Below are 23,068 nucleotides of genomic sequence, written 5' to 3'. Positions count from 1 at the left end.
GAGGATAGGATGAGGATGAGAATGTGGAAGAGGATGAGGATGAGGATAAGGATAGGATGAGGGAGAGGTAGAGGATGATGATGAGGACGAGAATGAGGATGAGGATAGGATGACGATGAGGATGACGACGAGAATGAGGAGGAGGATGAGGATGAGGATGAGGATAGGATTAGCACGAGAATGAGGATGAGGATAGGATGTGGATGAGGATGAGGATGAGGATAGGTTGATGACGAGGATGAGGAAGTGGACGAGGATAAGGAAGAGGATGAGGATTAGGATGATGAGGAGGATAGGATATGGATGAGGAAGAGAATGAGAATTAGGATAGGATGAGAATGAGGACGCACTGGACCGGACAAAAGTGAGCATTCACAGTGAGTGAGTAAAACGAATGAGATAACCATGATGGGGAGAGAGGTAGTTGAAAATAAAAATGTCTTTTTTTACAACTTCCCTTCTTATCTAATCAACATATAAATCCATTACAAGATATAGGAATCTTGTGCCAAAAAATAGTCATGGAGGGGATACAATTAACCAAAGAAAACCATGAATTCAAGCAAAACCTTTATGCCACAAAGGCATATATGAAAATACATAAGGAAGGACCAACATAGGAAACATGGTGATTCCCACTTCCCTTTTCTTTTTCTCTAGCTATCAAGAATCTTCAGGATTCAATCTACCCAAAACCAATCTCCTATTCGTCAAATGTGCTCATGAATCCGCCAAGAAAGCCAGCCCCGTTACAACTTCCACACAAAATATCCGTTTTTCCTCTGCAACAAACATGCAATGGGTAAGGATTAGATTGAAGCTAAACCGAGAGACTGCAAATTATAATCACTACACCTCTTTCATGTAGTAACATATTTCAAACATCTCCAACCGAAGTACTTAGTGTGGCATTCAATGCAATTACCTGCATAACCAACACAGTCCACCGGCTTTAAATCGTTCATTGAAGTGATCTTCAGAATTAACTCCAGTGCCTTTGCATTGAGTACATAATATTGCACCTGGAAGTTGAGAAAACATATAACACAGTGAGTTAATGCTGATGTTTGTGACCAATGTAGCAAAAGCAGTAGGCCTCATATATGCATAATTGAATAAAAAACCCGGCTCATCGTCAAGAATTACCGATATTCTGAATGTAAATGCAACATAGAGAACTATCATCCGCAATAGCTAACCGATAATACGCGAACATATCTCCATTCTAACAATTTGGCTTATCTCATGGAAAATGAGCCCACTAGAAGCTGAGCAATTGACAAATATTTCACATTCCTACTGAGTGTTATGAATATAGATTTCTAGTTGATATCAGTATTTAGTAAAATAAGTACTCAAACAAGAAATAATCAAGTATTAAAGACATTGCCTTCACTATTCGCCTAACATTTTTTTCTTCCAGAAAAGGTATAAAATTTCTCAATATGAGAAGAAAGTACTGAATATTGTTTTTCCTGTTTTTACCCCTATTTAACTCATCTTTGAATAAAGATTAAAGAATAATAAGAGTTCAAGAACATCATCACTTGCCATTTCCCTCACAATCAGAACAAACAATGCTCCTCGTCTTCACTTTCGTGGTTTGACTCTTATCATCCGTAGCCTGCATTAAATCAAGATCAGAGAGAGTAGATTCAAGATACATGCATAGCTAAACACAACAGTAGAACGATGAAAAGTGATAAATCAATCCAATGAATCTTTCCAACAACAAAATCCAACACTAACAAGTTTCCTTCTTCAAGTATGTTAAATTCAATCTTCAAAAGTCATAACAAAGTAACAAACAATGATTATCTTAATAAGTCAGCACTTACCACATTTCAAATTCAACCACACAAACTGAATATTGAAGACAGATAACTGATTAAACTACAAATCTACAATGGTCTAAGCAATAACCCCAAAGTCCATATTTTTCAATTAACTTTTTAGCATTTTTTGACATAAGGAACTGAACAAAAAAACATGTTTTTTTTTTGTAATTGGGATACTAAAATTGATCTCACCTTAACCTCCAAAGACTTCAAGTTCCGAGCTTTAGAACTCAAACATGATTCTTTTATTGGAAAAGCCTTTCGGGCAACCCAATTGACAGTAACTGTTTCAATTTAAATTTGACAAAAAAAAAACTCTCATTCAACACATAAGCACAGTGAAACATAGTAAATACTAGAAACTGGAAACTGAGAGAGTTAAGAATATACCAGGTTTATTTGTGGAAATTAAGGAAGAAAGAGGATATAAACATAGAGAGTTCGTCATTTTCAATAACAAAATACTAGATGAAGTGAAAGGAAGAGATAACTGATAAGTCCATCCAATGAGTGGTTAAAGTTCATATTTTTTTACTTTAATGCCCTTGGAAGATGTCACAAAATAAGGGCTTTAGTGTAAATTTAGTCTCTACTTCTCATAAAACAAAGATATCTTTGTTAAAGAATAAACAAATGGCCACTACTCTGTTGTCCACACACTGCATTCTTCCCTCCCAAAGTAAGCTTAATTTCATCTAATTTGTATTATTCATTCCTTGTTTGTGTCAATTAAGTGTAGATTTTTTCACACAGTGACACTATTAGATACTAATACTATATTTTTAATGCTCACATGTGAAAGCTTGATATTTGTTTCAGGGAGGGAAAGGATTGAATGTTTCAGTGCTTTGAGGACTTCATTTTGTGGTCAAGTTTTGTTTAATCCATATCCAAACCCAATTTTCTGTGGGAGACAAATAGCTAGGAGCCATGGAACCAGTTTTGTTGTTAACTCACTGGTTATTATTTCACCCTTTTGTTAAAAAAATTATTTTTTGGTTCAGTTAATATTATATCAATTCTGGCTGTGGAATTTCTGTGTTAACAGCTTGGGTTCGGAAGGAAGGTGAAGAAGACCAGAGAGACTGTGATTCCTGAACCAGATTATAGGATTCCAATTGTGCTTCTAGGTGCTTACTTATTCTCTCTTCATTTGTATCATTCTATGTGACTTTTTATGCTTTCAAGTAAGTGGTAGTGCTAATTCTGCACTTTATCTATAACCATAACACATTGGAGATTTGCATAGTGTAGGTGTTGCACTACATCCTTTAGGTTATTGCATGTATATTGTGTGGTTTACTCTATCTAGAGTTACATATTGTGGCCCTTTATTTGGGCTTAGTTACAATCTCTTAAAGGATTGAAATTGATTCATCTGAAAAATGAGTACTTTTTTTGTGTGTAGCCTTAATTTTTATTCTTTGAAACTAGTTGATTCAAAATTTAGAGGAATGAGATTTAACTGTTTTCACTAACATCCTTAATTATTGTATGACTTAAAATTGTACCATCAGGTATAGCTGGTGGGTTGGCTTACACCGATAATCTGGTACCTGCAGTACCTGTTGGACTCCTTGGATTGCTTTTGTTGTTCCAGGTAATCACTAGAAGAAGACTGTAACAAAGAGAGGTGCGAACTAGCACGATGGTCCGTTCAGTATGTTTCAAATCGTCGAAAAAATACTTGTCTGCTAACTTTTGGCTCTGTTTGCTCCAAGTGATATTATATTTTCCGTTCCAATTTTCAGAAGCTAACTTTTTCTCTTACTATTGTCTTTTATTTTGCAGACCACTAGGGTGAGATTCGTCTTTGATGATGAGTCTCTGGTTTGTTCTCTACCCACCTTCCAATAACTGTGGTTTATGTATGCCATGCTATAATAGAAACGAGGGGACTCCCGGCACTTGGTCTGCATGATTTAATTTCCTAGAAACTAGAAAGGATTGAACCCACTTTTTTTTAGTGTTCTGCAGCATGAATCATGACTGATTATTAATTTATATATGCCTTATATCGATATCAAATCATCGCCCGATTTCAGTTACAAATCCTAATCTCGAACCCCATCTTCATATTATTTATTCTATGGTCTGCATCTCTTTATGCAAATGTATATCTACCCTTCCTGGGAATTTTGTGTTCTATTATCTTCACCTGCTCATGTAAGAGTTGTATAAAAAATTTGTGGCTTAGGAGGTGAAGGTAGGTGACCAGCTCCAGGAATCAGGTGAGAATGTCTTTGTGGGAGGAAAAAACAGGTGGAAGTAAGTATCGAATTTATTGTTTGCGCCGAATAGAATTTCACAACAGTCAGACAAAAAACATGTTTGATATGCTGCAGGTACTCAACATTTGTTAATTGGGAATTCTGGTGGCCAAATTTCCCTATCTTGGTTTACTTCAAGGAGACACAAACAAAGCCAGAGGGGCAAATTCATTTCTTCCCAATAATTTTTGTAAGCAGTTTTGAAGCATGAATATATATATAGTATACATATATGAAGTAGTTCAGAAAGTAAAATTTGTTCTTGAATATTGAGTTACAGAAGTTAATCTTCATCATTTTCTTCATTGTTTCTTGTTGATGTCTTTTTGGGTAACAGAATGGGAAGCAGCTTTATGACACTATGGTGGAAAGAGCTGGCCCTTCAAAAACTAGTGGTCCAAAAGAATCCTAAGGACTTAGATGTGTGATTAGAGGCTCAGGTATTAACCCAAAGCCTGAATTATAACCATTCTATTGTTCCAATGAAGACATACCAATACAGTGGTTCTAATGTTTCTTAAATGCATGTTTTTTTAACAGTTGAAAAACCTAGAAAATCATAGAAATCTTTGGGTCCTCTGCATGCTTCTGAACTTGACATTGATACTGTATCTTTGTGACAAGATAATGAAGACTTTGTTGTTTCTCTTCCCAGGCACTGCTCTCCCTTGTTTCAAGTAGCCAAAATGTTGATGCTAAACAAATTATTTTATTATTTTGGAGTCCTGTGAACACTTCAGTCCAGTACTTTCAATTTCCTTTGATCTTGGCCAATGATTTTATTTCATTCTGGAAGATGTAAAATGTCACAGTATCAAATTATAACTCTATTATAAATTCTCAGTAAATTTAAATAGGAAATCTCACAGATACATAATTTTAATGACTTGCTTTATAATTTAAAGATACATTCATTTTATTTTATGATGACATGCAAGATAGAATAATAGTGTAAGAACCTGCTGTCAATTTAAAATCCAATAAATAAACAGGTTCCTGTATAAATGGAAATTTGAGATGTCCATTTATAGAATGAGTTTAATTAACAAACTCGTATGCAAAAACCTGAAGAGAATCCCATACAAATCTAGCCAAGAATCATACTAAAGGTAATGAATGCACTTCCAAGTTCCAAAAACATATGACTTTACAACACTTTCGAAGATACATAGTTTTGTATAATCAATTAATCATCAAGTTAATAAGCAGATTGTAAACCGTGTAGTTGCCACCCATCTTAACTTCTTTCCATCAAGCATCTGTAATTCATCAGATTTTTCATCACTCAGCAAGTTGCTGATGCATGCTATTATTAGTCAAGTGCAAAACTGAGTATACAGAAACTACCAATGACTGGATTTTACATCTAGGCGCTGCAAAACTTAACAAAAATTATGATCAATCCTTCTTGGTGCAGTGTGCATCTGTGCCATGCTGGGTGCATTCATGATAACCAACAGTTCGGAGGAAATCTCGAATCTCTTTCGAGCTGCTATTACTGGCCTGTAACAGACGCTCATCTTCCTCATATATCAGATATGGGGCTTGACTTCCCTTTCTTGAGAGCAACTTTGATGCTCCTTTAAGAACATGATATTCCCATCCCTGAACATCTATTTTGAGCAGAAGTACACGCTCTGATTCCAGAATCACTTCATCAAGAGGAACAGTCCTTACTTGAAAAGCTATCTCTTCGTTGGACTTAAATGCCATCTTCGCGCCTGTGGCAGAAACAGCGCTGTTGTCCAGCCTACCAACCAACTGATCAATAAGTAAAGAAAAAACGTCATCAGCACTCGAAACACAAGTAGAAGTTGCATCCTAAAATAAACTATTTCATTCACTGTTTTACCTTTTATTTTTTATGTAAAAACAATGAGGCCTTGGCCAAATGCTACAATGAAGGCAGTGTTCACAAGCTATAATCAAAACCAAAAATGAAAACAGAACTTTGTTGCATCTATTTCAAACAATTGACCATTTTATCTACCATGAGGCACAGTCCATTTGTGTACAATAATTTTAAGTTTGACATGATTCAACTTCATCATTTAGGGAGTAGAAATAATCACATGACAAAAACAAGGAAGTGGAAAAATACTCGTGAATCCTTATATTATCATAAAGGTTTGAACTTGGTAAGTATTAATAGTTTAATACACTTGACATTTTTCCACCACCTAAAATCTCTTCCATTTACTAAGGTTCTACACTGAGCTAATTAGATTTAGTATCCAATAATATAACTAAACCAAGCCTTCTTCACAACCCCTTACTATAGTTCAATTTATAAAATCACCATAAACAATTTAAAACGTAAATTCAATTAAAGCATAATAAATGCTTATATAAAAATCACATTGAAGCAATAAATAGCACCTTGTGAACTGTAATGTTACCAAGTTTATCAGAAGCTGCAGCTTCAAAAACAGTAACCAAATCCGCCACTCTATTAAAGTAAATCCCTTCACAAATCTTCTGCAAATTCTCAAAAACAGGTTCAAACGCCACAACCCTGAACCCCATAGCCGCAGCTGCGAAACTCGCCATACCCACATTTGCACCCACATCCACCACAAACCCATTTCTCCCCTCACTTTTCGCCTTCTCCAGAACCTCTTGAACAGTGACCGAAATATCAGGTTTCCGAAAAGGTTTCCCTTTGAGAATCCTCACGATATTCTTGTGTGGCTTATCTGGCAAGGTTCCGAAATCAGAAAGCGAGTACATAAAAGGGTATCGAACCCCTTCAACGACGCTTGCAACAATGGGATGAGCCTGAGGAGAATTGAAACAATCGAAAGGGGAGATTGAATTGAAGGAAAGATGGGTGTTGATGGCGAAAAAGGTAGGGTTTGTGAGTGATGAACGAGATGTGGAGAAAATGAAGAGAAATAGAAGAAGGAGAGTGGAAGAGAAGAGTAAAAATATGAACTTTGGAGAGAGTAATCTTGTGGGTTTATCTCTTTTCCATGCATTTGCCATGGAAAAAGGACTGTGAAAGAGAGATTAATGCTTCAGCTTCTGTCAATGGTAGTTTTCTCAGATTTGGATCTGCGAAACTGATGACACTACCTTCAAAAATAGAAAGGATCATATGTCCCTGAAAACTATGTCATGTATTTAGTCAATCAAATTTTATCAAATAACATAAAAAAAATTATTTTATATTATGGTAATTTTGTTTTGAGAATAATGTTTATATAAGGAGATAACTCTCCTCTAGCCAGTAAAAATGTGACATGTGTGCTATTTTGTTTATTTTTTAAAATATTTTTATTGAAAATAATGAAACATGACACATGTCATGATTTCGCTAGCAGGAGGAGATAATTTATCTCCTTATACAATGAGATACTCCATTCCCTTTTGTTTTTAAATAGACTTTCAATTAGGTTGGACAAAATGAAACATGAAACATGAAAAGCAGGACAGATTATCTCTATTCTTCTAAGAAGAAGAAAACATGATGATGAAGTTTTTCTTTCTTTACTTTGCTTAGAAAACTTAATATGAGAAATAAAATTGTGTGCATAAATGTATATAATAGAGGAGAATAAATTGTTGACTGGGTGTTGTTAATTTTTACATATTTAATTGTGTGCATAAATGTATATAATAGAGGAGAATAAACCCTCTATACAAAAATTCATAGAACAAATTAGTAATCTGTCACATTAGTTCATTCAATCATCTATTTCCAACTAAAAAAAAATTACGAAATAAGTTTCTGTTATGTTGCATAAAAAAAAATAAAAGGTTGATCTTTTTTAAAGAGCTCTTTATATATTTTATCTCTTTTTTATTTATATTTGTTTTTCCATTTTTTATTAAACCCCAATTTTTTATGACATTTGTTGACATTTACTGTTGCACCCTCTTCCTCCTTTCTTATTTTCTTTCTTTCTTGTTCATGAAATAAAAAACTCTTGTGGATACATATTCTTTTTCATATATTTTTATAAGTTAAAGCAGATTCTCTCAATTCTATGAGGGGCCATTGTGCTTTATAGCCCATGGATATAAGTTGAGCTTCACTTTAGAATTTAGATTTTGCATAGGCCTTAGTTTTAAAAACAGTAATAAATGGGAAATTATTTCAAAACACTTCAATGATATTTGCATTTATAAAGTAAACACATGCATGTTTTGATATTTCTATAGCTAAATAACTTCTCTTCATTTTACTTTTTCAGAATTAAAAATACTAAGTTGGCCTTTAAAAAGACATTTATCATGATTAAACTAGTAAATAAAAAATTAAAGAGTGTAGGATATGTGGGGTTAAGGGTGAAAAATTGTTAGACTAGATTTGGTTTTAAACATATCAAACCGGAGTAGGGGTCTAGTCTATTTAAAAAATATTTAAAACCTAGATATGATTAAAAATTTAGCCTATTAGTCCATATAATATAATTAAATAGATCAATCAGTTAGGCTTAATAATATTTTCAATAATCTAATAAAAAATTTAAAAGTCTGATATTGACATGTTTACGATGAAAAGCTAGTGTCGTCTCTCTTGGTCACCCAATTGACTTCTAATGGATGTTTCCACCCTTACATGTATTTTTGGCAATTTGGACTAGCCCATGAAGCCTGCATGCCCACATTTATTAGACAAACAAGACATAAAAATGTGTCAATTGGTCTTAAAATGCACACCCAATATATATCATTTATCTGTAGATATTTCTAACAGACAAAATAGATGACCCATAGATATTGTTGAAGAAAGTATTGAATATCAAATATGCAAATGTATATGTATTTTATTAAATGCGAGAAAACATGTTCCATCTATTATGAAACATTTGTATATCAAATGTGACAAAATACTATCATTTTCTTATTATATGTCATTTTGTATATTATATATAAGTATATGTATTTTTTCTTTTGTATTTTATATACAAATCATGTATTATACATATTTTGTATTATATATATATATATATGGCACTTTTACTTTTATATTTGTATGCAAATTATGTATTGTTTATTTTGTTTGACTAGTGTGTATTTATATATTTGTATATATACTTTTTAATTTTATTTAGTACGGTCGCAAGCCAACCCTACCTATGTTTAGAATGAACAAAACATAAAATATAATGTGTTATTAAAGAATGGGCATTCCCATGTTTACCCGGTGTGGTGTTGGATCTAAAAGAAATACATTTAATTAAATAAAAAAGATACAACTTATTAATAGTAATTAATGTTAATAACAAATGAAAAACAAGAAAGTAATAAATACTTAAACTGCCTAATTATAACAGCTCATAATTTTTTATGTTTGAACAGATAATTAATTGTCTAATTATGGATTTAAATTGAAACATAAATAACATATTATGATGTCGGTGACTTGGTTCTGGGTCTAATAACATAATGAAAAATAATATATTTTGATATAAAAGTAACCTACAAACTTTATACCAATAAAAAAGATAACATGTCACAAAAAAGAACATAGACTAATTTTATACTAGGATGATTTCGAAAAGAGAGAGAATGCGTGTGATAGGGTTTTCCTTTTCACTCTTCTCCATATTTTGGGTAATAGTCAACATATTGTTAAAAACAAGATTCGTGAGAGTAGGAGATTACAGTTTGAGCAAAGGTTGTTATGCTTTGTGAATTGTGATCCAGCTAAACGTTACACCTTCAAAGACGCCAAAGTCAGCTATCCCATGTGAACAAACAAATAATCCAATACTCAAAGTAACAACCAATAACATATCTTCTATGCCATTGTGATTTGTTAAAAAAAATATATTTAATTTAAAATTTTGATAATTAAGTATTTTTTGACCGATAATAATAATATGTGAGTGAAACATGAAATATAATATAGAGTAAATTTATATTGACACCTATGAATTTTAGTAAAATTATACAAATCATTTTTACACCTAAACAAGTCCCTGATTTTTATACTTTTATTGCACCGACCAATTGTATTCTTTTAACCAAAAAATGTGATAAATGTAATTAAGTTAAACAAAATATGGTATATTTTGGAGACACGTCCACAAAATAATGAAAGTATAGCTAAATTGCATTTATCATATTTTTGGTTTAAAAAATTATACTTATTTTTCGTACAAAATGGTTAGTATAATGAAAGTATAAAAAAATAGGAAACTTGTACATGTGTAAGAAGTGAATGGTAATTTATATAATTTCGCTAAAACTCAAGATGAATGTAATTTATCTATAGTATATGGTCCCGTGTTCCAAGTTCGAAGCATGCATCCCATATTTCAAACTGAAAGGAGTCCAACAAGAATGGAAAGCCCATGACATTTAAATAGAAGCCCAAAGTAGCATGTTACCTAGTGTGACATGAATATATTATTAAAACAAATAAACACTCAATTAATCTATACTCAAAGTTATAAAATCTGTTGAATAGAAATAGTGTGATAGTGCTGTGTTTATTGTTCATCTCCCTCATCGGATCTGAAAAAATGGCAATCTCCGATGGAGTATTGAAGAAAATCATAATCTCATACACCTACGTAGCCATATGGATCTTCCTTTCATTCACCGTAATCGTTTACAACAAATACATCCTAGATCGCAAGATGTACAACTGGCCGTACCCGATTTCTCTCACCATGATCCACATGGCATTCTGTTCTTCTCTCGCGTATCTTCTCGTTCGTGTTTTCAAACTTGTTGAACCTGTTTCTATGTCACGTGATCTTTACCTTCGATCCGTTGTTCCAATCGGTTTACTCTATTCACTCTCACTCTGGTTTTCAAATTCTGCTTATATCTTTCTATCTGTCTCGTTTATTCAAATGCTTAAAGCGTTAATGCCTGTTGCCGTTTACTCAATCGGTGTCGTTTTTAAGAAAGAGACGTTTAAGAGTGAAGTCATGGCTAACATGGTTTCAATTTCACTTGGTGTTGCTGTTGCTGCTTACGGCGAAGCGCAATTCGATGCCTGGGGTGTTACTCTTCAGCTTTTGGCTGTTGCTTTTGAAGCCACGCGCCTTGTGCTTATACAGATTTTGCTTAATTCTAAAGGGATCTCGTTGAACCCTATTACATCGCTTTACTACATTGCTCCTTGTTGTTTGGTGTTTTTGTCGATTCCGTGGCTGATTATGGAGTACCCTTCGTTGAGGGATAATTCTAGTTTTCACTTGGATTTCGTTATCTTTGGGACTAATTCCACTTGCGCTTTCGCTTTGAACCTTGCTGTGTTCTTGCTTGTTGGAAAGACTTCTGCTTTGACTATGAATGTTGCTGGTGTGGTTAAGGATTGGTTGTTGATTGCGTTTTCGTGGTCTGTGATCAAGGACACTGTGACACCATTGAATTTGATTGGTTATGGATTGGCGTTCTTGGGTGTTGCGTACTATAATCATTCGAAGTTGCAGGCGCTCAAGGCTTCCGAGACGCAGAAGAAGGCTCAGCAGGCTGATGAAGAGGCTGGAAGATTGTTGGAAGAGAGGGACGAGGAAAGGAAGAACGAGAACCAGAACTGATGATTTCACTGGTAATCTCATTTTTGGATGATGCAGGTTTTTTTGTTTTTGGGTATGTGGTGTAATGAATTGTTATTTAGGTAATTATTATCATTATTACTATTATTATGCTGCTACTTGCTGTTTAATTTTGTTACAAGTTTTAATTGTGTATTAGGGGCTGAGATTGACAGTTATCATTTATATTGCTGATTAAGTTATCCGTGTTTACAGTAGATAATGGATTAAGCATTGTGGATGTTCATGCTCCCCAACACTTTATTCGGAGAAATGCTTATTATTGAATCCAAAATTGATAGTTGTCATGTTTGTTTAGCATTTTGTCCTGCAAAGAAAACATGACTATGAGATTCTTACTATATGTTTGTTATATTGAATAATTAAAAGTGCCCTGTTTCAACTCCCATGAGTCTAATATACGAAAACCTGAAACAAACCAAAGATGAGTGATTTGGTTCTCGAATTTGTGTGCCCATCCCATCTCACCTACACATGTTGTCCACCTAAAGATAAGAGGATGGACCAGCTTTTGGGTGTGTTTTGTTATCCTTTTTGTATGTTCTGCCATAGTGTTTCCATCACAGTTCAATTGTCAATGAGAATATGTGTTAGTTAGTGGTGGTGGTAGTATAATTTATCAACTGAAAGAACCCTTGAATGTACATTTGACAAAAAAAACCCTGGAGGATGAGTATTTCTGATCAAACTGACTTACAAAAATATTGGCAGGGGGCTTAAAAGGCAAGATAATATGTTACACATTATTGGATGATATCTTAGACTTGTACAAGTTAAACATGTATTTCTACTTCCACAGATGTACATTCATACTTGTTCATTTGTATAGTATAGGCTGCGTTATTTTAGTTAGTTGAACTGTTGAAGAATTGGAGTTTTCCCTCCAAATTCTGTCAGGCAATTATGACAGCTACTCCAGATTCATTTGAGAAATGGAAATCATTTTCTACAGAAATCATTTTACACATGGTGATGGAAGCCAAACCTGAACATTATTTCTATAATATAACGATAAATAACCCAAAATCAAGCCATACATACTGATATCCTATGCACAAATCTACAAAAAAACCCATAACAATTACGTTTACAATCCTAAAAACTCAATCCTCAGCACCTCTCCTCATTAATTGCCTCCATTTGCAGAGTTGGCTTAGGTTTCTTAGGCTTGTACCACAATGCACATTTCACAAATGCTACAAAATTAATGAAACTAAGTATAGTAAGTAGTGCATAGAACAAATCAAGCCTTCCCTTGTTAATATTATCAGCTAGCCATCCCTGCCCATCTCTTGTCCCAGTTACTTTCTTCACAACAGATACAAGAAAGCTGCTGAGGAAGAAACCAGCTGATAAAGTTGTGAGAAAGAGACCAGTGCTCATAGTTTTCATTCCTTTTGGGGACTTTGTTATGAAGAAATCAAGTTGGCCAGTGTATATGAATGCTTCACCAGAACCCACAAGGACGAACTGTGGGATTAGAAGGAAAACACTTATAGGAAGTGTTGCTGGGTTACCACTCACATTTTTTGCAACTGTTAACCGTTTCCTCTCGCATATAGAAGCAGCCACCATTCCTAAAATGGAAAGTGCTAGGCCAATTGCAACCCTTTGAAGGTTGGTGAAACCTGTGACAGGGAGAAGGTTCCTTTTTAACTTTATGTTTTCACTTTAACTCATCTATGAGTGTCAAAATGGAGAAATTATTCCATGTTCCATCACCATTAATTTTGAATAAACTCTTACTTTTAACATGCATGATTAACATTGAAAATATATTCTAGACCTTCAGTCTAGGAGTGTCGAGTAATTTCTCCTTAGAATGAGGGAAAACATTTATTGGATAAGATTTCAATATAATTTTACAACTAATTCGTAAAATTTCCACTTCTGTAACACACCATTAAAGGCACTTTAATATTTTGATTCTAAGATTTTGGAAAACTTACATTCGTGGGATTTTGTTTATAATACACTAGAGAGACACTAACACGATTCTTTCTACTCGTATGATTTTGACATAATTTTCAGTAATTTTAGTATTTTTAAGGATTTACTTGTATGAGTGGATAGATTCCATTTTCACATTCATATCATAGATTGAAAAACTAGTTTTTTATCCTCACTGATTCGCACAATAGCCTTTGCGATACGGACATACAATAGTCTTTGCTCAGTTGAAGATGTCCGTATCGCAAAGGCTCTATACACAATATAAAGATGTATACACATTCAGTAAATGTAATAGTTTCACCTTGGTTGCCGTTCCATTTCTTCGAAAGGGGCATGATGACTCTGTCATTTACAGCTAGAGTGATTAGTATAGCTGCCACAAAAAACACTGTGAGAGAGGCTGCAGGGATTTGGAAACTCCCAATATTCCTTTCCATGGTGGAGGCTTGCTCAACTGAAAAGGTTATCATTTGTGCATATGTAGTCCAAAATATGATTGTTGTAGCCCATATTGGTACAAGTCTCACCATCATTTTCACCTCTTCCACCCTTGTAAGTGAGCATAGTTTCCATGGGTTTGAAACAGAACCAGATAAATTTTTCTCAAAATCACCTTCTGCCACAAGAGCAGCTTTCTCCAAGAAACTAAATAATTGAAAATATAAGAGAGACAAAGAGGAAATGGTTTAGACAATTTCACACCAGTGCTGTTACTAGCTCATACATATGTGCATGATTACGTTTTACAACTTTGTGTTTTATACTAAGAAGGTGTTGGTCTAGTGACGTAAGGTTTTGCTAGATCTTCGGGGTGATCAAAATGTTAAGTATTCGATTCCTAGGAGTGATACTTGTTGGGAGACGCAACCACGCACTCCGAAAGAGATTAGTTTCTTACCCAAAAGAGTGAAAGGATACTCTTGCTAGTACAAAATAAATGGGGGCAGAACCAGACGAATACTTTGTGATATATTGCAAAACTTTGAGCTTTATAATGCAAAGTACTGATACTTTATGTTATGTTATGTTGTTATTGTTCATATTAAACTTCACGATAGGATTGTTTACCAGAACTGATCGGTGTGCTTTATTCTTGAAGCCTCTGGAGTGTCCTCGTACAAGAAGCCAACATTGGATGGGAGTTCCATTTTCCTTTTCTTTGTTGCAGCAACAATAACTTGGAAAATGTGGACAATGGGGCTTCCTGAAATTTTCTTGTATCTGTATCTTTTAGTTCCTGATAAGAACACCAAAATGGAAATGACCATAGCAAAAGAACATATTCCATATGCCCAACTTCGACTCACTTCATCTTGTATATACACAAGTACAGTCACTGCTGCCAGTGTTCCAAAACTAATGAAGAAGAAAAACCTGTTGAAGAAAAAGCCCATTTGTGATTTCTCCTTCTCATCTTTCTCATCGAATTGGTCAGTGCCAAATCCTGAAATACTAGACTTTAGGCCACCGGTCCCTAGTGCAATAAGGTATAAGGCCATGTATAGAATTCCCATTTGGAATCCATTGGCTTTTTTGCAAGTGTTGCTGCCAACAGTGACATTGCATGGTGGTGGACGTAGCTGTGGCAATTTTGTTGAGATTGCTAATGTAACAGTACCCTGAAATCACAACCTCCAAGTTAAATCTAGGGAGAATATATACAACACAACACTTGTTATTTTAATATCAAGCTTTGTATATTATTTTTGGCACAGTATATAATTATCTCTCAGTACTTCTTATCTTCTTTATATACATACAGTTCAAAATTAAATTAGAAAAAGCAAATGGGCAATGTATGGTGTGGCTATTGAACCATTTTCATGCATATGATTATGATATTAATGTTTCATGCAAATGTGGAGGTCAAAATAGTTATGGTGGATATTTTGTGAGAAGTATTATTGTAAATACTAAATTTTGACTGGGTGATTTGGTTTTCAAAAAAATTAAGTTGATGAGTAAAATTTTGAAATGGAGAAAATAACATCAATAACGACTTTATTACATTTATTTGCATTATTCTCGTCGCGCTCATAGAAGTGGGGTAGCGACAGTTATATAGGCTTAAAAATCAATTGTAATGTAAGTAGTTAACTAACCAGTGTTTGTATAGCTGCAAATATTCCAATAGTCTTATATCTTCCAAGGAAAGAATCAGCTAGAAAACCACCAAGCAAGCATAGGAGAAATGATGTGCCCATGAAGTCAGTGACAATATTGGCTGAAGTTGAGCTTGGTAGATGCATGACTCCAATCATATATGTCACTAGGTTCACTGCAATCCCCATTGTAGAGAGCCTCTCAACAATTTCAATCCCTATATTAATTTTGACAAGATTATTTTGTATACACCAACAACCTATATATTTCTACATCACCCTTTGATGAGTCTCACCAGCTTGTAACCAAAAAATACATAAGTAAATATATAAAGGACTTTATCATTTTAGGTGTAGTGAAGTATATATATATATATATATATATATATATACTAATTGGATCTTTGCCCTAATGAAATAGATGTTGTGAGTCTATTAAGAACAAGTTGCATAGTGAAAATGACAATTACTTAAACTTCAAGTATTAACAAACCTAAAATAAGAGCAGCAGGTACCCAACCACCAGTTTTGGATCTATCAGCAGGGAACCCTTTATAGTCCACTGCATCTGCAACTGTCCAACTCATCTTTTCCTCCTTCACTAAAAGCTACTCACAAATTGATCATAAACATGTAGTACTAACCATTTTATCAAGTTTCAGTCTTCCAACAAGAATAGAACTTGAAGTGCTAGAACTCACAACTTGAGGTTTGTGATGAGAGTTTCTCCATTTATAGGCAGAGAGTACTCAACCAATAACAATAACAATTAAGAAAATAAACAATGACCTTTCACTGTGCATTTGAGACAGATCATTTGTTTTTTTTCATAAAGGTATGGTGTTGATTAGGATTATGGCAATTTTAAGTGGGAGGTTCTAGGATATATTCAAACTTGGTTATGCCACCAGATATTATTTATAGAATATCATTAAGTAAATATAAAGGTGATGTTGAGAGTTTGAGGAATGTGTGAAGTCTGGGACAATAACAACATTGCAACCTGACCTCTTTTTTTCGAGCAGGGATCACCCGAGAGAGAAATGATGTTTTTACTCTTAATTTCCAGGATAAAAATGTCATTACAATTGTAAATAGAATGATATAACAGTCATTGCATCTTGTTTTTTGGACAACTCTATGCAGTGCTTTTGTTATGACCCCACTTGGAAAATGATAATGACCTTTGGTTTTTTCTGTACGTAGATATATAAGGGATGAACATGTTGATTCTTACGTACTCCATATCTGAAGGACTTGTATTAACTATTAAATAGGACACCTTTTAATTGGTGTGTTTGCAGATTAAGGTGATTATGGCTTTAACTAGTTATATGTTTCCTTTTCTACCCCATTGATCCCAACCACTTGAGAAAATCTTTATGCTTTATTATCGTGGCATATCAAGATTCATGAACCATACCCACTCTACATGAAATAAAAATAACAAAAAGTTCCAGGGACCTTGGTTGGTTATTTACAATTATTGATTAAATCGATCCTTTGTTTCCAATACATGTGTAAAGTGATAGCTACATTTATAAATATCAGAACCCACTTTAGTGATACATTAAGGCTTCCAATTAACAAAGGCCAGAGTGTAATTTTCTTGATTTGCTTTTCATTAGTGGCATGTATATAAATTGTTTTCTAATTCCGTGTGATGAAAACACTGAAGATTATGCAAAACATATGCAACTAGGGATAGTGTTACAAAACTTCAAATTTGAACATTATTTTATTATTCCACTAATAAGGAGTCCCCATATCAAGATCTTTTAATAAACCGATGAAACAATCTCTTGATAATAAGTGAGTACATATACATTTGCACATCAACTTTGTAATTAAACCACCTCGTAAATGTTCTTCCTAATCATGAGAATTTGTTTCAAAATATGAACGCAACAAAAGAAAATAACAAATAGATAAAAACGTGGACGGCAGGATTCGAACCTGCGCGGGCAAAGCCCACATGATTTCTAGTCATGCCCGATAACCACTCCGGCACGTCCACTTGATGAATCTATCTTCTCAATTTTATTTAGATCTAAGACAAAACTATAATAAAACAAGTAGTGAAGACAATTTTTTTTATAAAATATTTCTATTTGGTATAGTGCATACATTCATCAAGTTTTTACAACTTTAAACAAAATCCTAATTGACAATTAATGCCACTGTAAATTGTAATTTATTATCAATGAAGCTACTGATATCAGTGATATGGCACCAGTTATCCTAGTATTGAGTCCAAATATTCACTATGTAGCATTTTGCCTAAAAGTAAAATGTTATGGTTGTCAGCTAAAAAATCACTGGTGTAATATATATTTATTGATTGGTTTAATAGTATTAGATTTATCATTGATATTTAGTTCAGACTGAACTCAGCGGCTCAAATTTTAATGACTTCAACTTAATTGCTCTATTCTCAATGAGCTAAAAAACAGTGAATTCTAAATAATAACTTTTGGATTGTTTGGCAACCCTCTCTTAATAAATGTCGTTTATAGAGATCAAATATTTTGATATTAATGAACTAGCTATTTCAAATTTAGTAAGTTAAGTTTCAATTTAGATTATATTTATATTGTCTGTTTTGTACAAGTGATTTATTAAATTTCAAGATAATTAGATACAATTTTAATATTTATAAGTTCTGACAAAATCTGAAATCAGTTAGCCTACTTTCTTATTCTCACCTTTTAACCAGGAGAGTAATCCATGATTAATAGTCTTGGATCCACAAACTATTAATTAATTCGAGTATGAAGGAATTATTGAATAATAAATTATTTTCTCAGTTAAACAATGACAGAAAGAAATAGAGATGTTTAAAGCATATATCAGAGCAAATAGGTAAGATAGACAGGATTGGTGGTTTACTTTTGTTGTCGATTTATTGTGTATTCTGAGATACGTGAAATTAACTAGGTAATGTGAAATTCTCTGAAACAACAAACATAAAACTGATAAAAATATTGAACAATTTCTATTAATAGTCTAAACCATCATTCATATAATTAAAATAATTTATCTTCATTCAGCATAACTCATGAAGGCCACCACGCTGGTATGAAAATTTTCATATCAGCAGCTTCTCAATAGCATCCTGCACAGCAACCAAATACTCAGAATAGTAATGCACCTCTACGTAGTAAGGATGACTGCGAGTATTAGTAGGCTGACCCCTTTAGTTTAATCCCCTAAACATTTGGTTAAAGTGGCATAAACTGTATGGTTGTATTTGGTTAAAGTGGCATAAAATTTGATTGAAGACTGAAAAGTTGTTTTGAATACTGCAAATCTCCTACCAAACAAGGTTAAGAGTTTAGTTTTTGATAAATATGAGTTCATTATTGATTAGAGTGTTCACTATTCATCCTGAATCTATTAATAAAGCAAATTCTATGAAGCCATCATAGAGAATATGATATCAAAGGAGTTGAGATCCTCTCTAATATTAAAGAGTTCAATACTGGACCCATGTGACGTGACACCTTTTTATTTTAAATATTCTATTCTCCTCACGTTCCAGTACACGAGAGGATTACAATTCGATATCAAGGATGACATATTTTAAGTTGGCAATAAGGGATTAAGATCACCTTCCCTTGGCAATCAAATCCATGTGCACATATATCAAACCCGGGACCAGTTTGGCATGAGAAGAAGAAAAAAAGATTCGAGCCTTATATTTTAGTAAAATTTTACAAATAAACTTGTTCAAAAATTTCTCACCTCTACTTTTTTGGTGTATTTTCACTTCTCTTTTATCATATAATGAACGCAAAGATTCCTGCAGAGATGGGGAAGGCACACTAGCGCATATGATGGAACGCCAGCAGTTATCCAATCTTGTTCCTGCTTCTTTACAGACAATCAAAGCATAATAACTTCAATCAACTGATAACTTCACAACTTCTTACAATCAAATCAACAAAATCAAACACATAAACACCTGAGAGGAACGTCTATTCCAAGCTGAATAAATCAAATGAAAGCCATGCCCACTCAAAAATGATAATAAATAAATAAATCAGTTAGCTGGGCCAAATTCTATTCTCCTCAACCATACAAACACAGAATCCACCTTCTAGGCCATGACAACCACTAACAGAGATCAACTTAATAAGTTAGCATTCATGATAGTAGATAAGCTAGGTCATAGCACTAAAAAGTCATGCTTCACCGACATACAAGCACTCAAATGGTACAGGGCTTATTGGCGAAATGTCATCGATTTTTTCTTAACAGAACAAAAACTTATTCACTACTCACTGGGAATGGCTCATCTCAATGGAGCTTTTCAAAAGACAGACATGTGCAGGAGAGAGATAGGCATAAAGGTTAAGATTATTTTTTCATAAATATTAACTGGGCTCCATTAATACATCTCTGTATGTCTATCTCTTACGTGCCTCAGTCAGACATCCAATCTACCAATTATCAAGCATATGAGAAGACAGTTATGATGGCTATCTCTTAGAAATTAGAATTATAAACTTTTGTCATGTAGTCAACCGGTACCATCAATAATCACACCAAATAGTCCTTCAGATACTGTTCAGCACCCTTCAATATTTTTTATGGAAAAGCATGGAAGCATTAAACCAACAAATCTAATTTCCCCTCCCTCTTCCAAACCATGCTTAGCTACAAGTCCCATACCTCTCTGCCCATTACTACTATTGCACTATCTCAATGCCAAGAGATCCATTGAACAACTTAATGCAGAAAAGCCATGAACATGCAACACTAAACCACCCAAACCATGGGCATTATAACACCAACAGGCAATTACTCGTTAACTCCACTCATGTCCATATGAACGATATGATACTGCATATGAGTGGAATCTTAAAAAACATTAGGAAAAAGTTTAGTCCAGAGAGTGAAGTTTTCAATGTAGCATCCAATTCAATATATAATCCTGAGTCACAGTCAAATGTATACAAATATCTAATAGTGATTGTTGCATAAGCAAGTCAATATCATTGTTATATTTATTGCATGGAACCGAATAACTTAGTACGAGTGAAAACTAATTATACATTTTCTATAATCATCACAAGCAACTGAATCCACAACAGAAAGACGGGATAAAAAATGGACCTTGATTGAACTAATTAGGTGACGGAATTAAACTTCCGAAGCATGTCACAATGTGGTGTTTCCTGGATATATCCCCACTGACGACGCTGCATCTCAAGCCGACAATTCTGTCGAAGAATGCTAAAGTATTCCCTCTCAACGCTATTCTCAATTGATCTGCGTTTAGGTCCATGTAGCGGATAATCCTCATCAAACTTGCTTGACTTAACATAGTAATTAACACCCTGTGGGGTAGTAAACCGGTGTTCATATGGATAAGACAGAGAAAGTGAATAGACGGGTTCCGAAGATGGCAAGAAGTTCAAAAGCAAAACAAGCAAAACCGGAAGCAACTGAATTAGAGCTCTAACATTGAAGCCACCAGATCCTTGTTCACTACCTTGCCTTGCACCCACCCCATGTCCAAAACTGAACCCACCAAAGTTAGTAGTTGCAGCAGGAGCCATCCCTCCAAAGAAAAAGTTCCGAAATATTTCCTCAGCATCAACATCACCCGCATAAAACCCATGATGTTGATGGTGGTGGTGATGACCTCGAGTCCTCGTGGCACCTCTCTCAAAAACAGATTCATCTTCTCCAGAAATACCATATTTTTTGCGACTCTCTTCATCACTGAGACACTGAAACGCCTTAGACACCGCCTTAAAAGCTTCCTCTGCACCAGGTGCTTTATTCTTATCAGGATGAACCTTCAGAGAGAGTTTTCTATACGCTTTTCTCACATCCTCCACACTACAACTCTTCTCCAACCCTAAAATCTCATAGTAATTCTTCTTCCTCCTAATATCTCTAACAACCGCAACTTGCTCCTCCGTATAAGTAACCGACGACGAAGAAGAAGACTCAGTCGTAGTAGAAGCCCTACGTCTAATCGAGGGTTGATCGGAGTGTTTGGGTGAAGAATTACCAGAACGCGTGTGAGGAGTTGGTGAAGCGGTTTGAAACGGTGAAACATCGTTTTCTAATGTAGAGAAAAGATCATCGAGGGGTAAAGTAGGATCTAAACGGCGAGCTTTGGTGAGAAACTTGAGAGCGCGATTACGATCTCCTGATTCTAATGCTTGTTTCCCAATTTTGAAGCATTTCAATGCATCATCCTTGTTACCATCCATTGTTGTTAATTTCGAAAAGATCTATATAAAGCGAAAGGCATAATAAGTAATGAAAATCGATTGGGGAAATAAGGATATAGAGAATTGGGAAAAGTAAAGAAATTGGAACTTACAGATGAAAAATTAGGGTTTCATGATGGTTTTGATTGGAACAAGTTTGCAACTATTCTTCTCCTCTTTCGTTCTTGTGTGGTGGATGAATGTTCCTATTCCTTACTTACTTTTATACACGTGTGTCATCTAGTAAGATTCTTTTTCTATCAGGGAATCTGCATAACAAATCTTACTTAACAGAATGGAATAATTATTGAGTGGAAAATGTATACACCGATAGTGCAAAGATTTATATACATGCACTTCATTACTCATCATTCATTTGGATTACCTTTTCTGAAAAGTCACAATAATTAAAAATCAATGGTGATGATACAAGAACAGCTTATAAAACTCATATACTGTACCTACAACAAAATTGATGGACTTTTTACTTTTTTTTCACTAATTAAAATAATATGTTTAACACAAGATTTTAGCCACATTAGATAGAAATTACCACAAAACTAAAGGCGCAAACAAAAGTAAAAGTGGGAGATGTTAGTTTAACAAAAATAAGTTAAATAATGGACAAAAAAGTAAATTAAGGAAGAAAAATATAGAATTGTTACATTTTAAATGGTGGAATTTAGTTACCAAAGTTTTACATTTTATATGGTGAGATTTAGTAAGTGTCTTTTAGTTTTGGTTCATGTAAAAAAAAGGTTTTCATAAATATCTTTAAAAACTTATTTATTTTGATTTTAGTGTTTCTCAATATGCAGCCATTTAAAAAATACGTACTAACCCAAACTTCAAGACAGTCTTTACCTTAAAAAGCTCCTTATCATTGCATGTTTCATGCTTGAAGAAAGACAAAAGAATAATTTAATATATAAATTTTCCTTCTTAAACTTCTTATGGGTCTCCTTGACTTTAATCATTTGACATCTCCCATAATTTGGAGGACGTTTATATAGTGTAAATGCAAATAACAGCTTTATCAATGACATTATCCTAACTTACCAGTCTTTACATATGTTTCAGATAAATTGGTCCAAGTTATTTTTCTTAAAGTTCATATCAAATCTTCATAGGATGTGCAGAACAAGTCTTTCT

The 23,068-nt window shown here is 34.0% G+C and overlaps 6 protein-coding genes and 1 non-coding gene across 10 annotated transcripts; 2 read left to right on the top strand and 5 right to left on the bottom strand.

The window, feature by feature from the left end:
• Positions 471–2,330, bottom strand: LOC109345500. 2 transcript variants are annotated; one of them, XM_019584546.1, is made up of 5 exons: positions 2,228–2,330; positions 2,031–2,127; positions 1,552–1,624; positions 926–1,022; positions 471–782 (listed from the first exon to the last, which is right to left on the bottom strand). In XM_019584546.1, exons 1-5 carry the CDS (start codon positions 2,284–2,286, stop codon positions 704–706), a joined length of 405 nt encoding a protein of 134 aa, XP_019440091.1. In that variant the 5' UTR covers positions 2,287–2,330; the 3' UTR covers positions 471–703. The 2 variants fall into 2 exon arrangements, with proteins under 2 accessions (XP_019440091.1, XP_019440101.1); XM_019584556.1 differs by having other exon boundaries at positions 2,031–2,122; positions 2,229–2,330.
• LOC109345489 lies at positions 2,384–4,981 on the top strand. 2 transcript variants are annotated; one of them, XM_019584534.1, is made up of 9 exons: positions 2,384–2,517; positions 2,658–2,797; positions 2,887–2,968; positions 3,356–3,438; positions 3,630–3,668; positions 4,036–4,106; positions 4,184–4,298; positions 4,446–4,520; positions 4,708–4,981. In XM_019584534.1, the coding sequence occupies exons 1-8, from the start codon at positions 2,391–2,393 to the stop codon at positions 4,518–4,520; spliced, it is 732 nt and encodes a 243-aa protein (XP_019440079.1). In that variant the 5' UTR covers positions 2,384–2,390; the 3' UTR covers positions 4,708–4,981. The 2 variants fall into 2 exon arrangements, with proteins under 2 accessions (XP_019440079.1, XP_019440071.1); XM_019584526.1 differs by having other exon boundaries at positions 4,446–4,548; positions 4,649–4,981.
• LOC109345469 lies at positions 5,157–7,117 on the bottom strand. 2 transcript variants are annotated; one of them, XM_019584489.1, is made up of 3 exons: positions 6,488–7,117; positions 5,493–5,869; positions 5,157–5,441 (listed from the first exon to the last, which is right to left on the bottom strand). In XM_019584489.1, exons 1-2 carry the CDS (start codon positions 7,091–7,093, stop codon positions 5,507–5,509), a joined length of 969 nt encoding a protein of 322 aa, XP_019440034.1. In that variant the 5' UTR covers positions 7,094–7,117; the 3' UTR covers positions 5,157–5,441; positions 5,493–5,506. The 2 variants fall into 2 exon arrangements, with proteins under 2 accessions (XP_019440034.1, XP_019440025.1); XM_019584480.1 differs by having other exon boundaries at positions 5,157–5,869.
• Positions 10,509–11,923, top strand: LOC109345463 (probable sugar phosphate/phosphate translocator At2g25520). Its single transcript, XM_019584466.1, has one exon. It carries the CDS (start codon positions 10,585–10,587, stop codon positions 11,611–11,613), a length of 1,029 nt encoding a protein of 342 aa, XP_019440011.1. The 5' UTR covers positions 10,509–10,584; the 3' UTR covers positions 11,614–11,923.
• LOC109345454 (protein NRT1/ PTR FAMILY 6.2-like) lies at positions 11,944–16,668 on the bottom strand. Its single transcript, XM_019584455.1, has 6 exons — positions 16,331–16,668; positions 16,180–16,282; positions 15,687–15,904; positions 14,653–15,203; positions 13,886–14,229; positions 11,944–13,259 (listed from the first exon to the last, which is right to left on the bottom strand). The coding sequence occupies exons 1-6, from the start codon at positions 16,331–16,333 to the stop codon at positions 12,742–12,744; spliced, it is 1,737 nt and encodes a 578-aa protein (XP_019440000.1). The 5' UTR covers positions 16,334–16,668; the 3' UTR covers positions 11,944–12,741.
• TRNAS-AGA lies at positions 17,622–17,703 on the bottom strand. Its single transcript has one exon. It is a non-coding gene; the product is annotated as a tRNA-Ser (tRNA).
• On the bottom strand, positions 20,541–22,151 carry LOC109345445 (chaperone protein dnaJ 49-like). Its single transcript, XM_019584443.1, has 2 exons — positions 22,030–22,151; positions 20,541–21,937 (listed from the first exon to the last, which is right to left on the bottom strand). The coding sequence occupies exon 2, from the start codon at positions 21,914–21,916 to the stop codon at positions 20,819–20,821; it is 1,098 nt and encodes a 365-aa protein (XP_019439988.1). The 5' UTR covers positions 21,917–21,937; positions 22,030–22,151; the 3' UTR covers positions 20,541–20,818.

Source organism: Lupinus angustifolius, chromosome LG01 (assembly GCF_001865875.1).
Source record: "Lupinus angustifolius cultivar Tanjil chromosome LG01, LupAngTanjil_v1.0, whole genome shotgun sequence".
Classification (NCBI taxonomy): domain Eukaryota; kingdom Viridiplantae; phylum Streptophyta; class Magnoliopsida; order Fabales; family Fabaceae; genus Lupinus; species Lupinus angustifolius.
The sequence above is the reverse complement of the archived record's forward strand: the minus strand, read 5'-3'. Positions and strand labels throughout refer to the sequence as shown.

Coding starts and splice junctions, on each gene's coding strand:
- LOC109345454 (XM_019584455.1), bottom strand. Junction 15,905..16,179: donor ACCTGCTGCTCTTATTTTAG/GTTTGTTAATAC, acceptor AAATTAATATAG/GGATTGAAATTGTTGAGAGG. Junction 15,204..15,686: donor TTGCAGCTATACAAACACTG/GTTAGTTAACTA, acceptor TTGTGATTTCAG/GGTACTGTTACATTAGCAAT.
- LOC109345469 (XM_019584480.1), bottom strand. CDS start 7,093: ATGGCAAATGCATGGAAAAGAGATAAACCCACAAGATTACTCTCTCCA. Junction 5,870..6,487: donor GTAACATTACAGTTCACAAG/GTGCTATTTATT, acceptor CTTATTGATCAG/TTGGTTGGTAGGCTGGACAA.
- LOC109345489 (XM_019584534.1), top strand. CDS start 2,391: ATGTCACAAAATAAGGGCTTTAGTGTAAATTTAGTCTCTACTTCTCAT. Junction 4,107..4,183: donor GGAGGAAAAAACAGGTGGAA/GTAAGTATCGAA, acceptor GATATGCTGCAG/GTACTCAACATTTGTTAATT. Junction 4,299..4,445: donor ATTTCTTCCCAATAATTTTT/GTAAGCAGTTTT, acceptor TTTGGGTAACAG/AATGGGAAGCAGCTTTATGA.
- LOC109345463 (XM_019584466.1), top strand. CDS start 10,585: ATGGCAATCTCCGATGGAGTATTGAAGAAAATCATAATCTCATACACC.
- LOC109345445 (XM_019584443.1), bottom strand. CDS start 21,916: ATGGATGGTAACAAGGATGATGCATTGAAATGCTTCAAAATTGGGAAA.
- LOC109345500 (XM_019584546.1), bottom strand. CDS start 2,286: ATGACGAACTCTCTATGTTTATATCCTCTTTCTTCCTTAATTTCCACA. Junction 1,023..1,551: donor TTCTGATTGTGAGGGAAATG/GCAAGTGATGAT, acceptor CTCAACTTCCAG/GTGCAATATTATGTACTCAA. Junction 783..925: donor GGACTGTGTTGGTTATGCAG/GTAATTGCATTG, acceptor TGTTTGTTGCAG/AGGAAAAACGGATATTTTGT.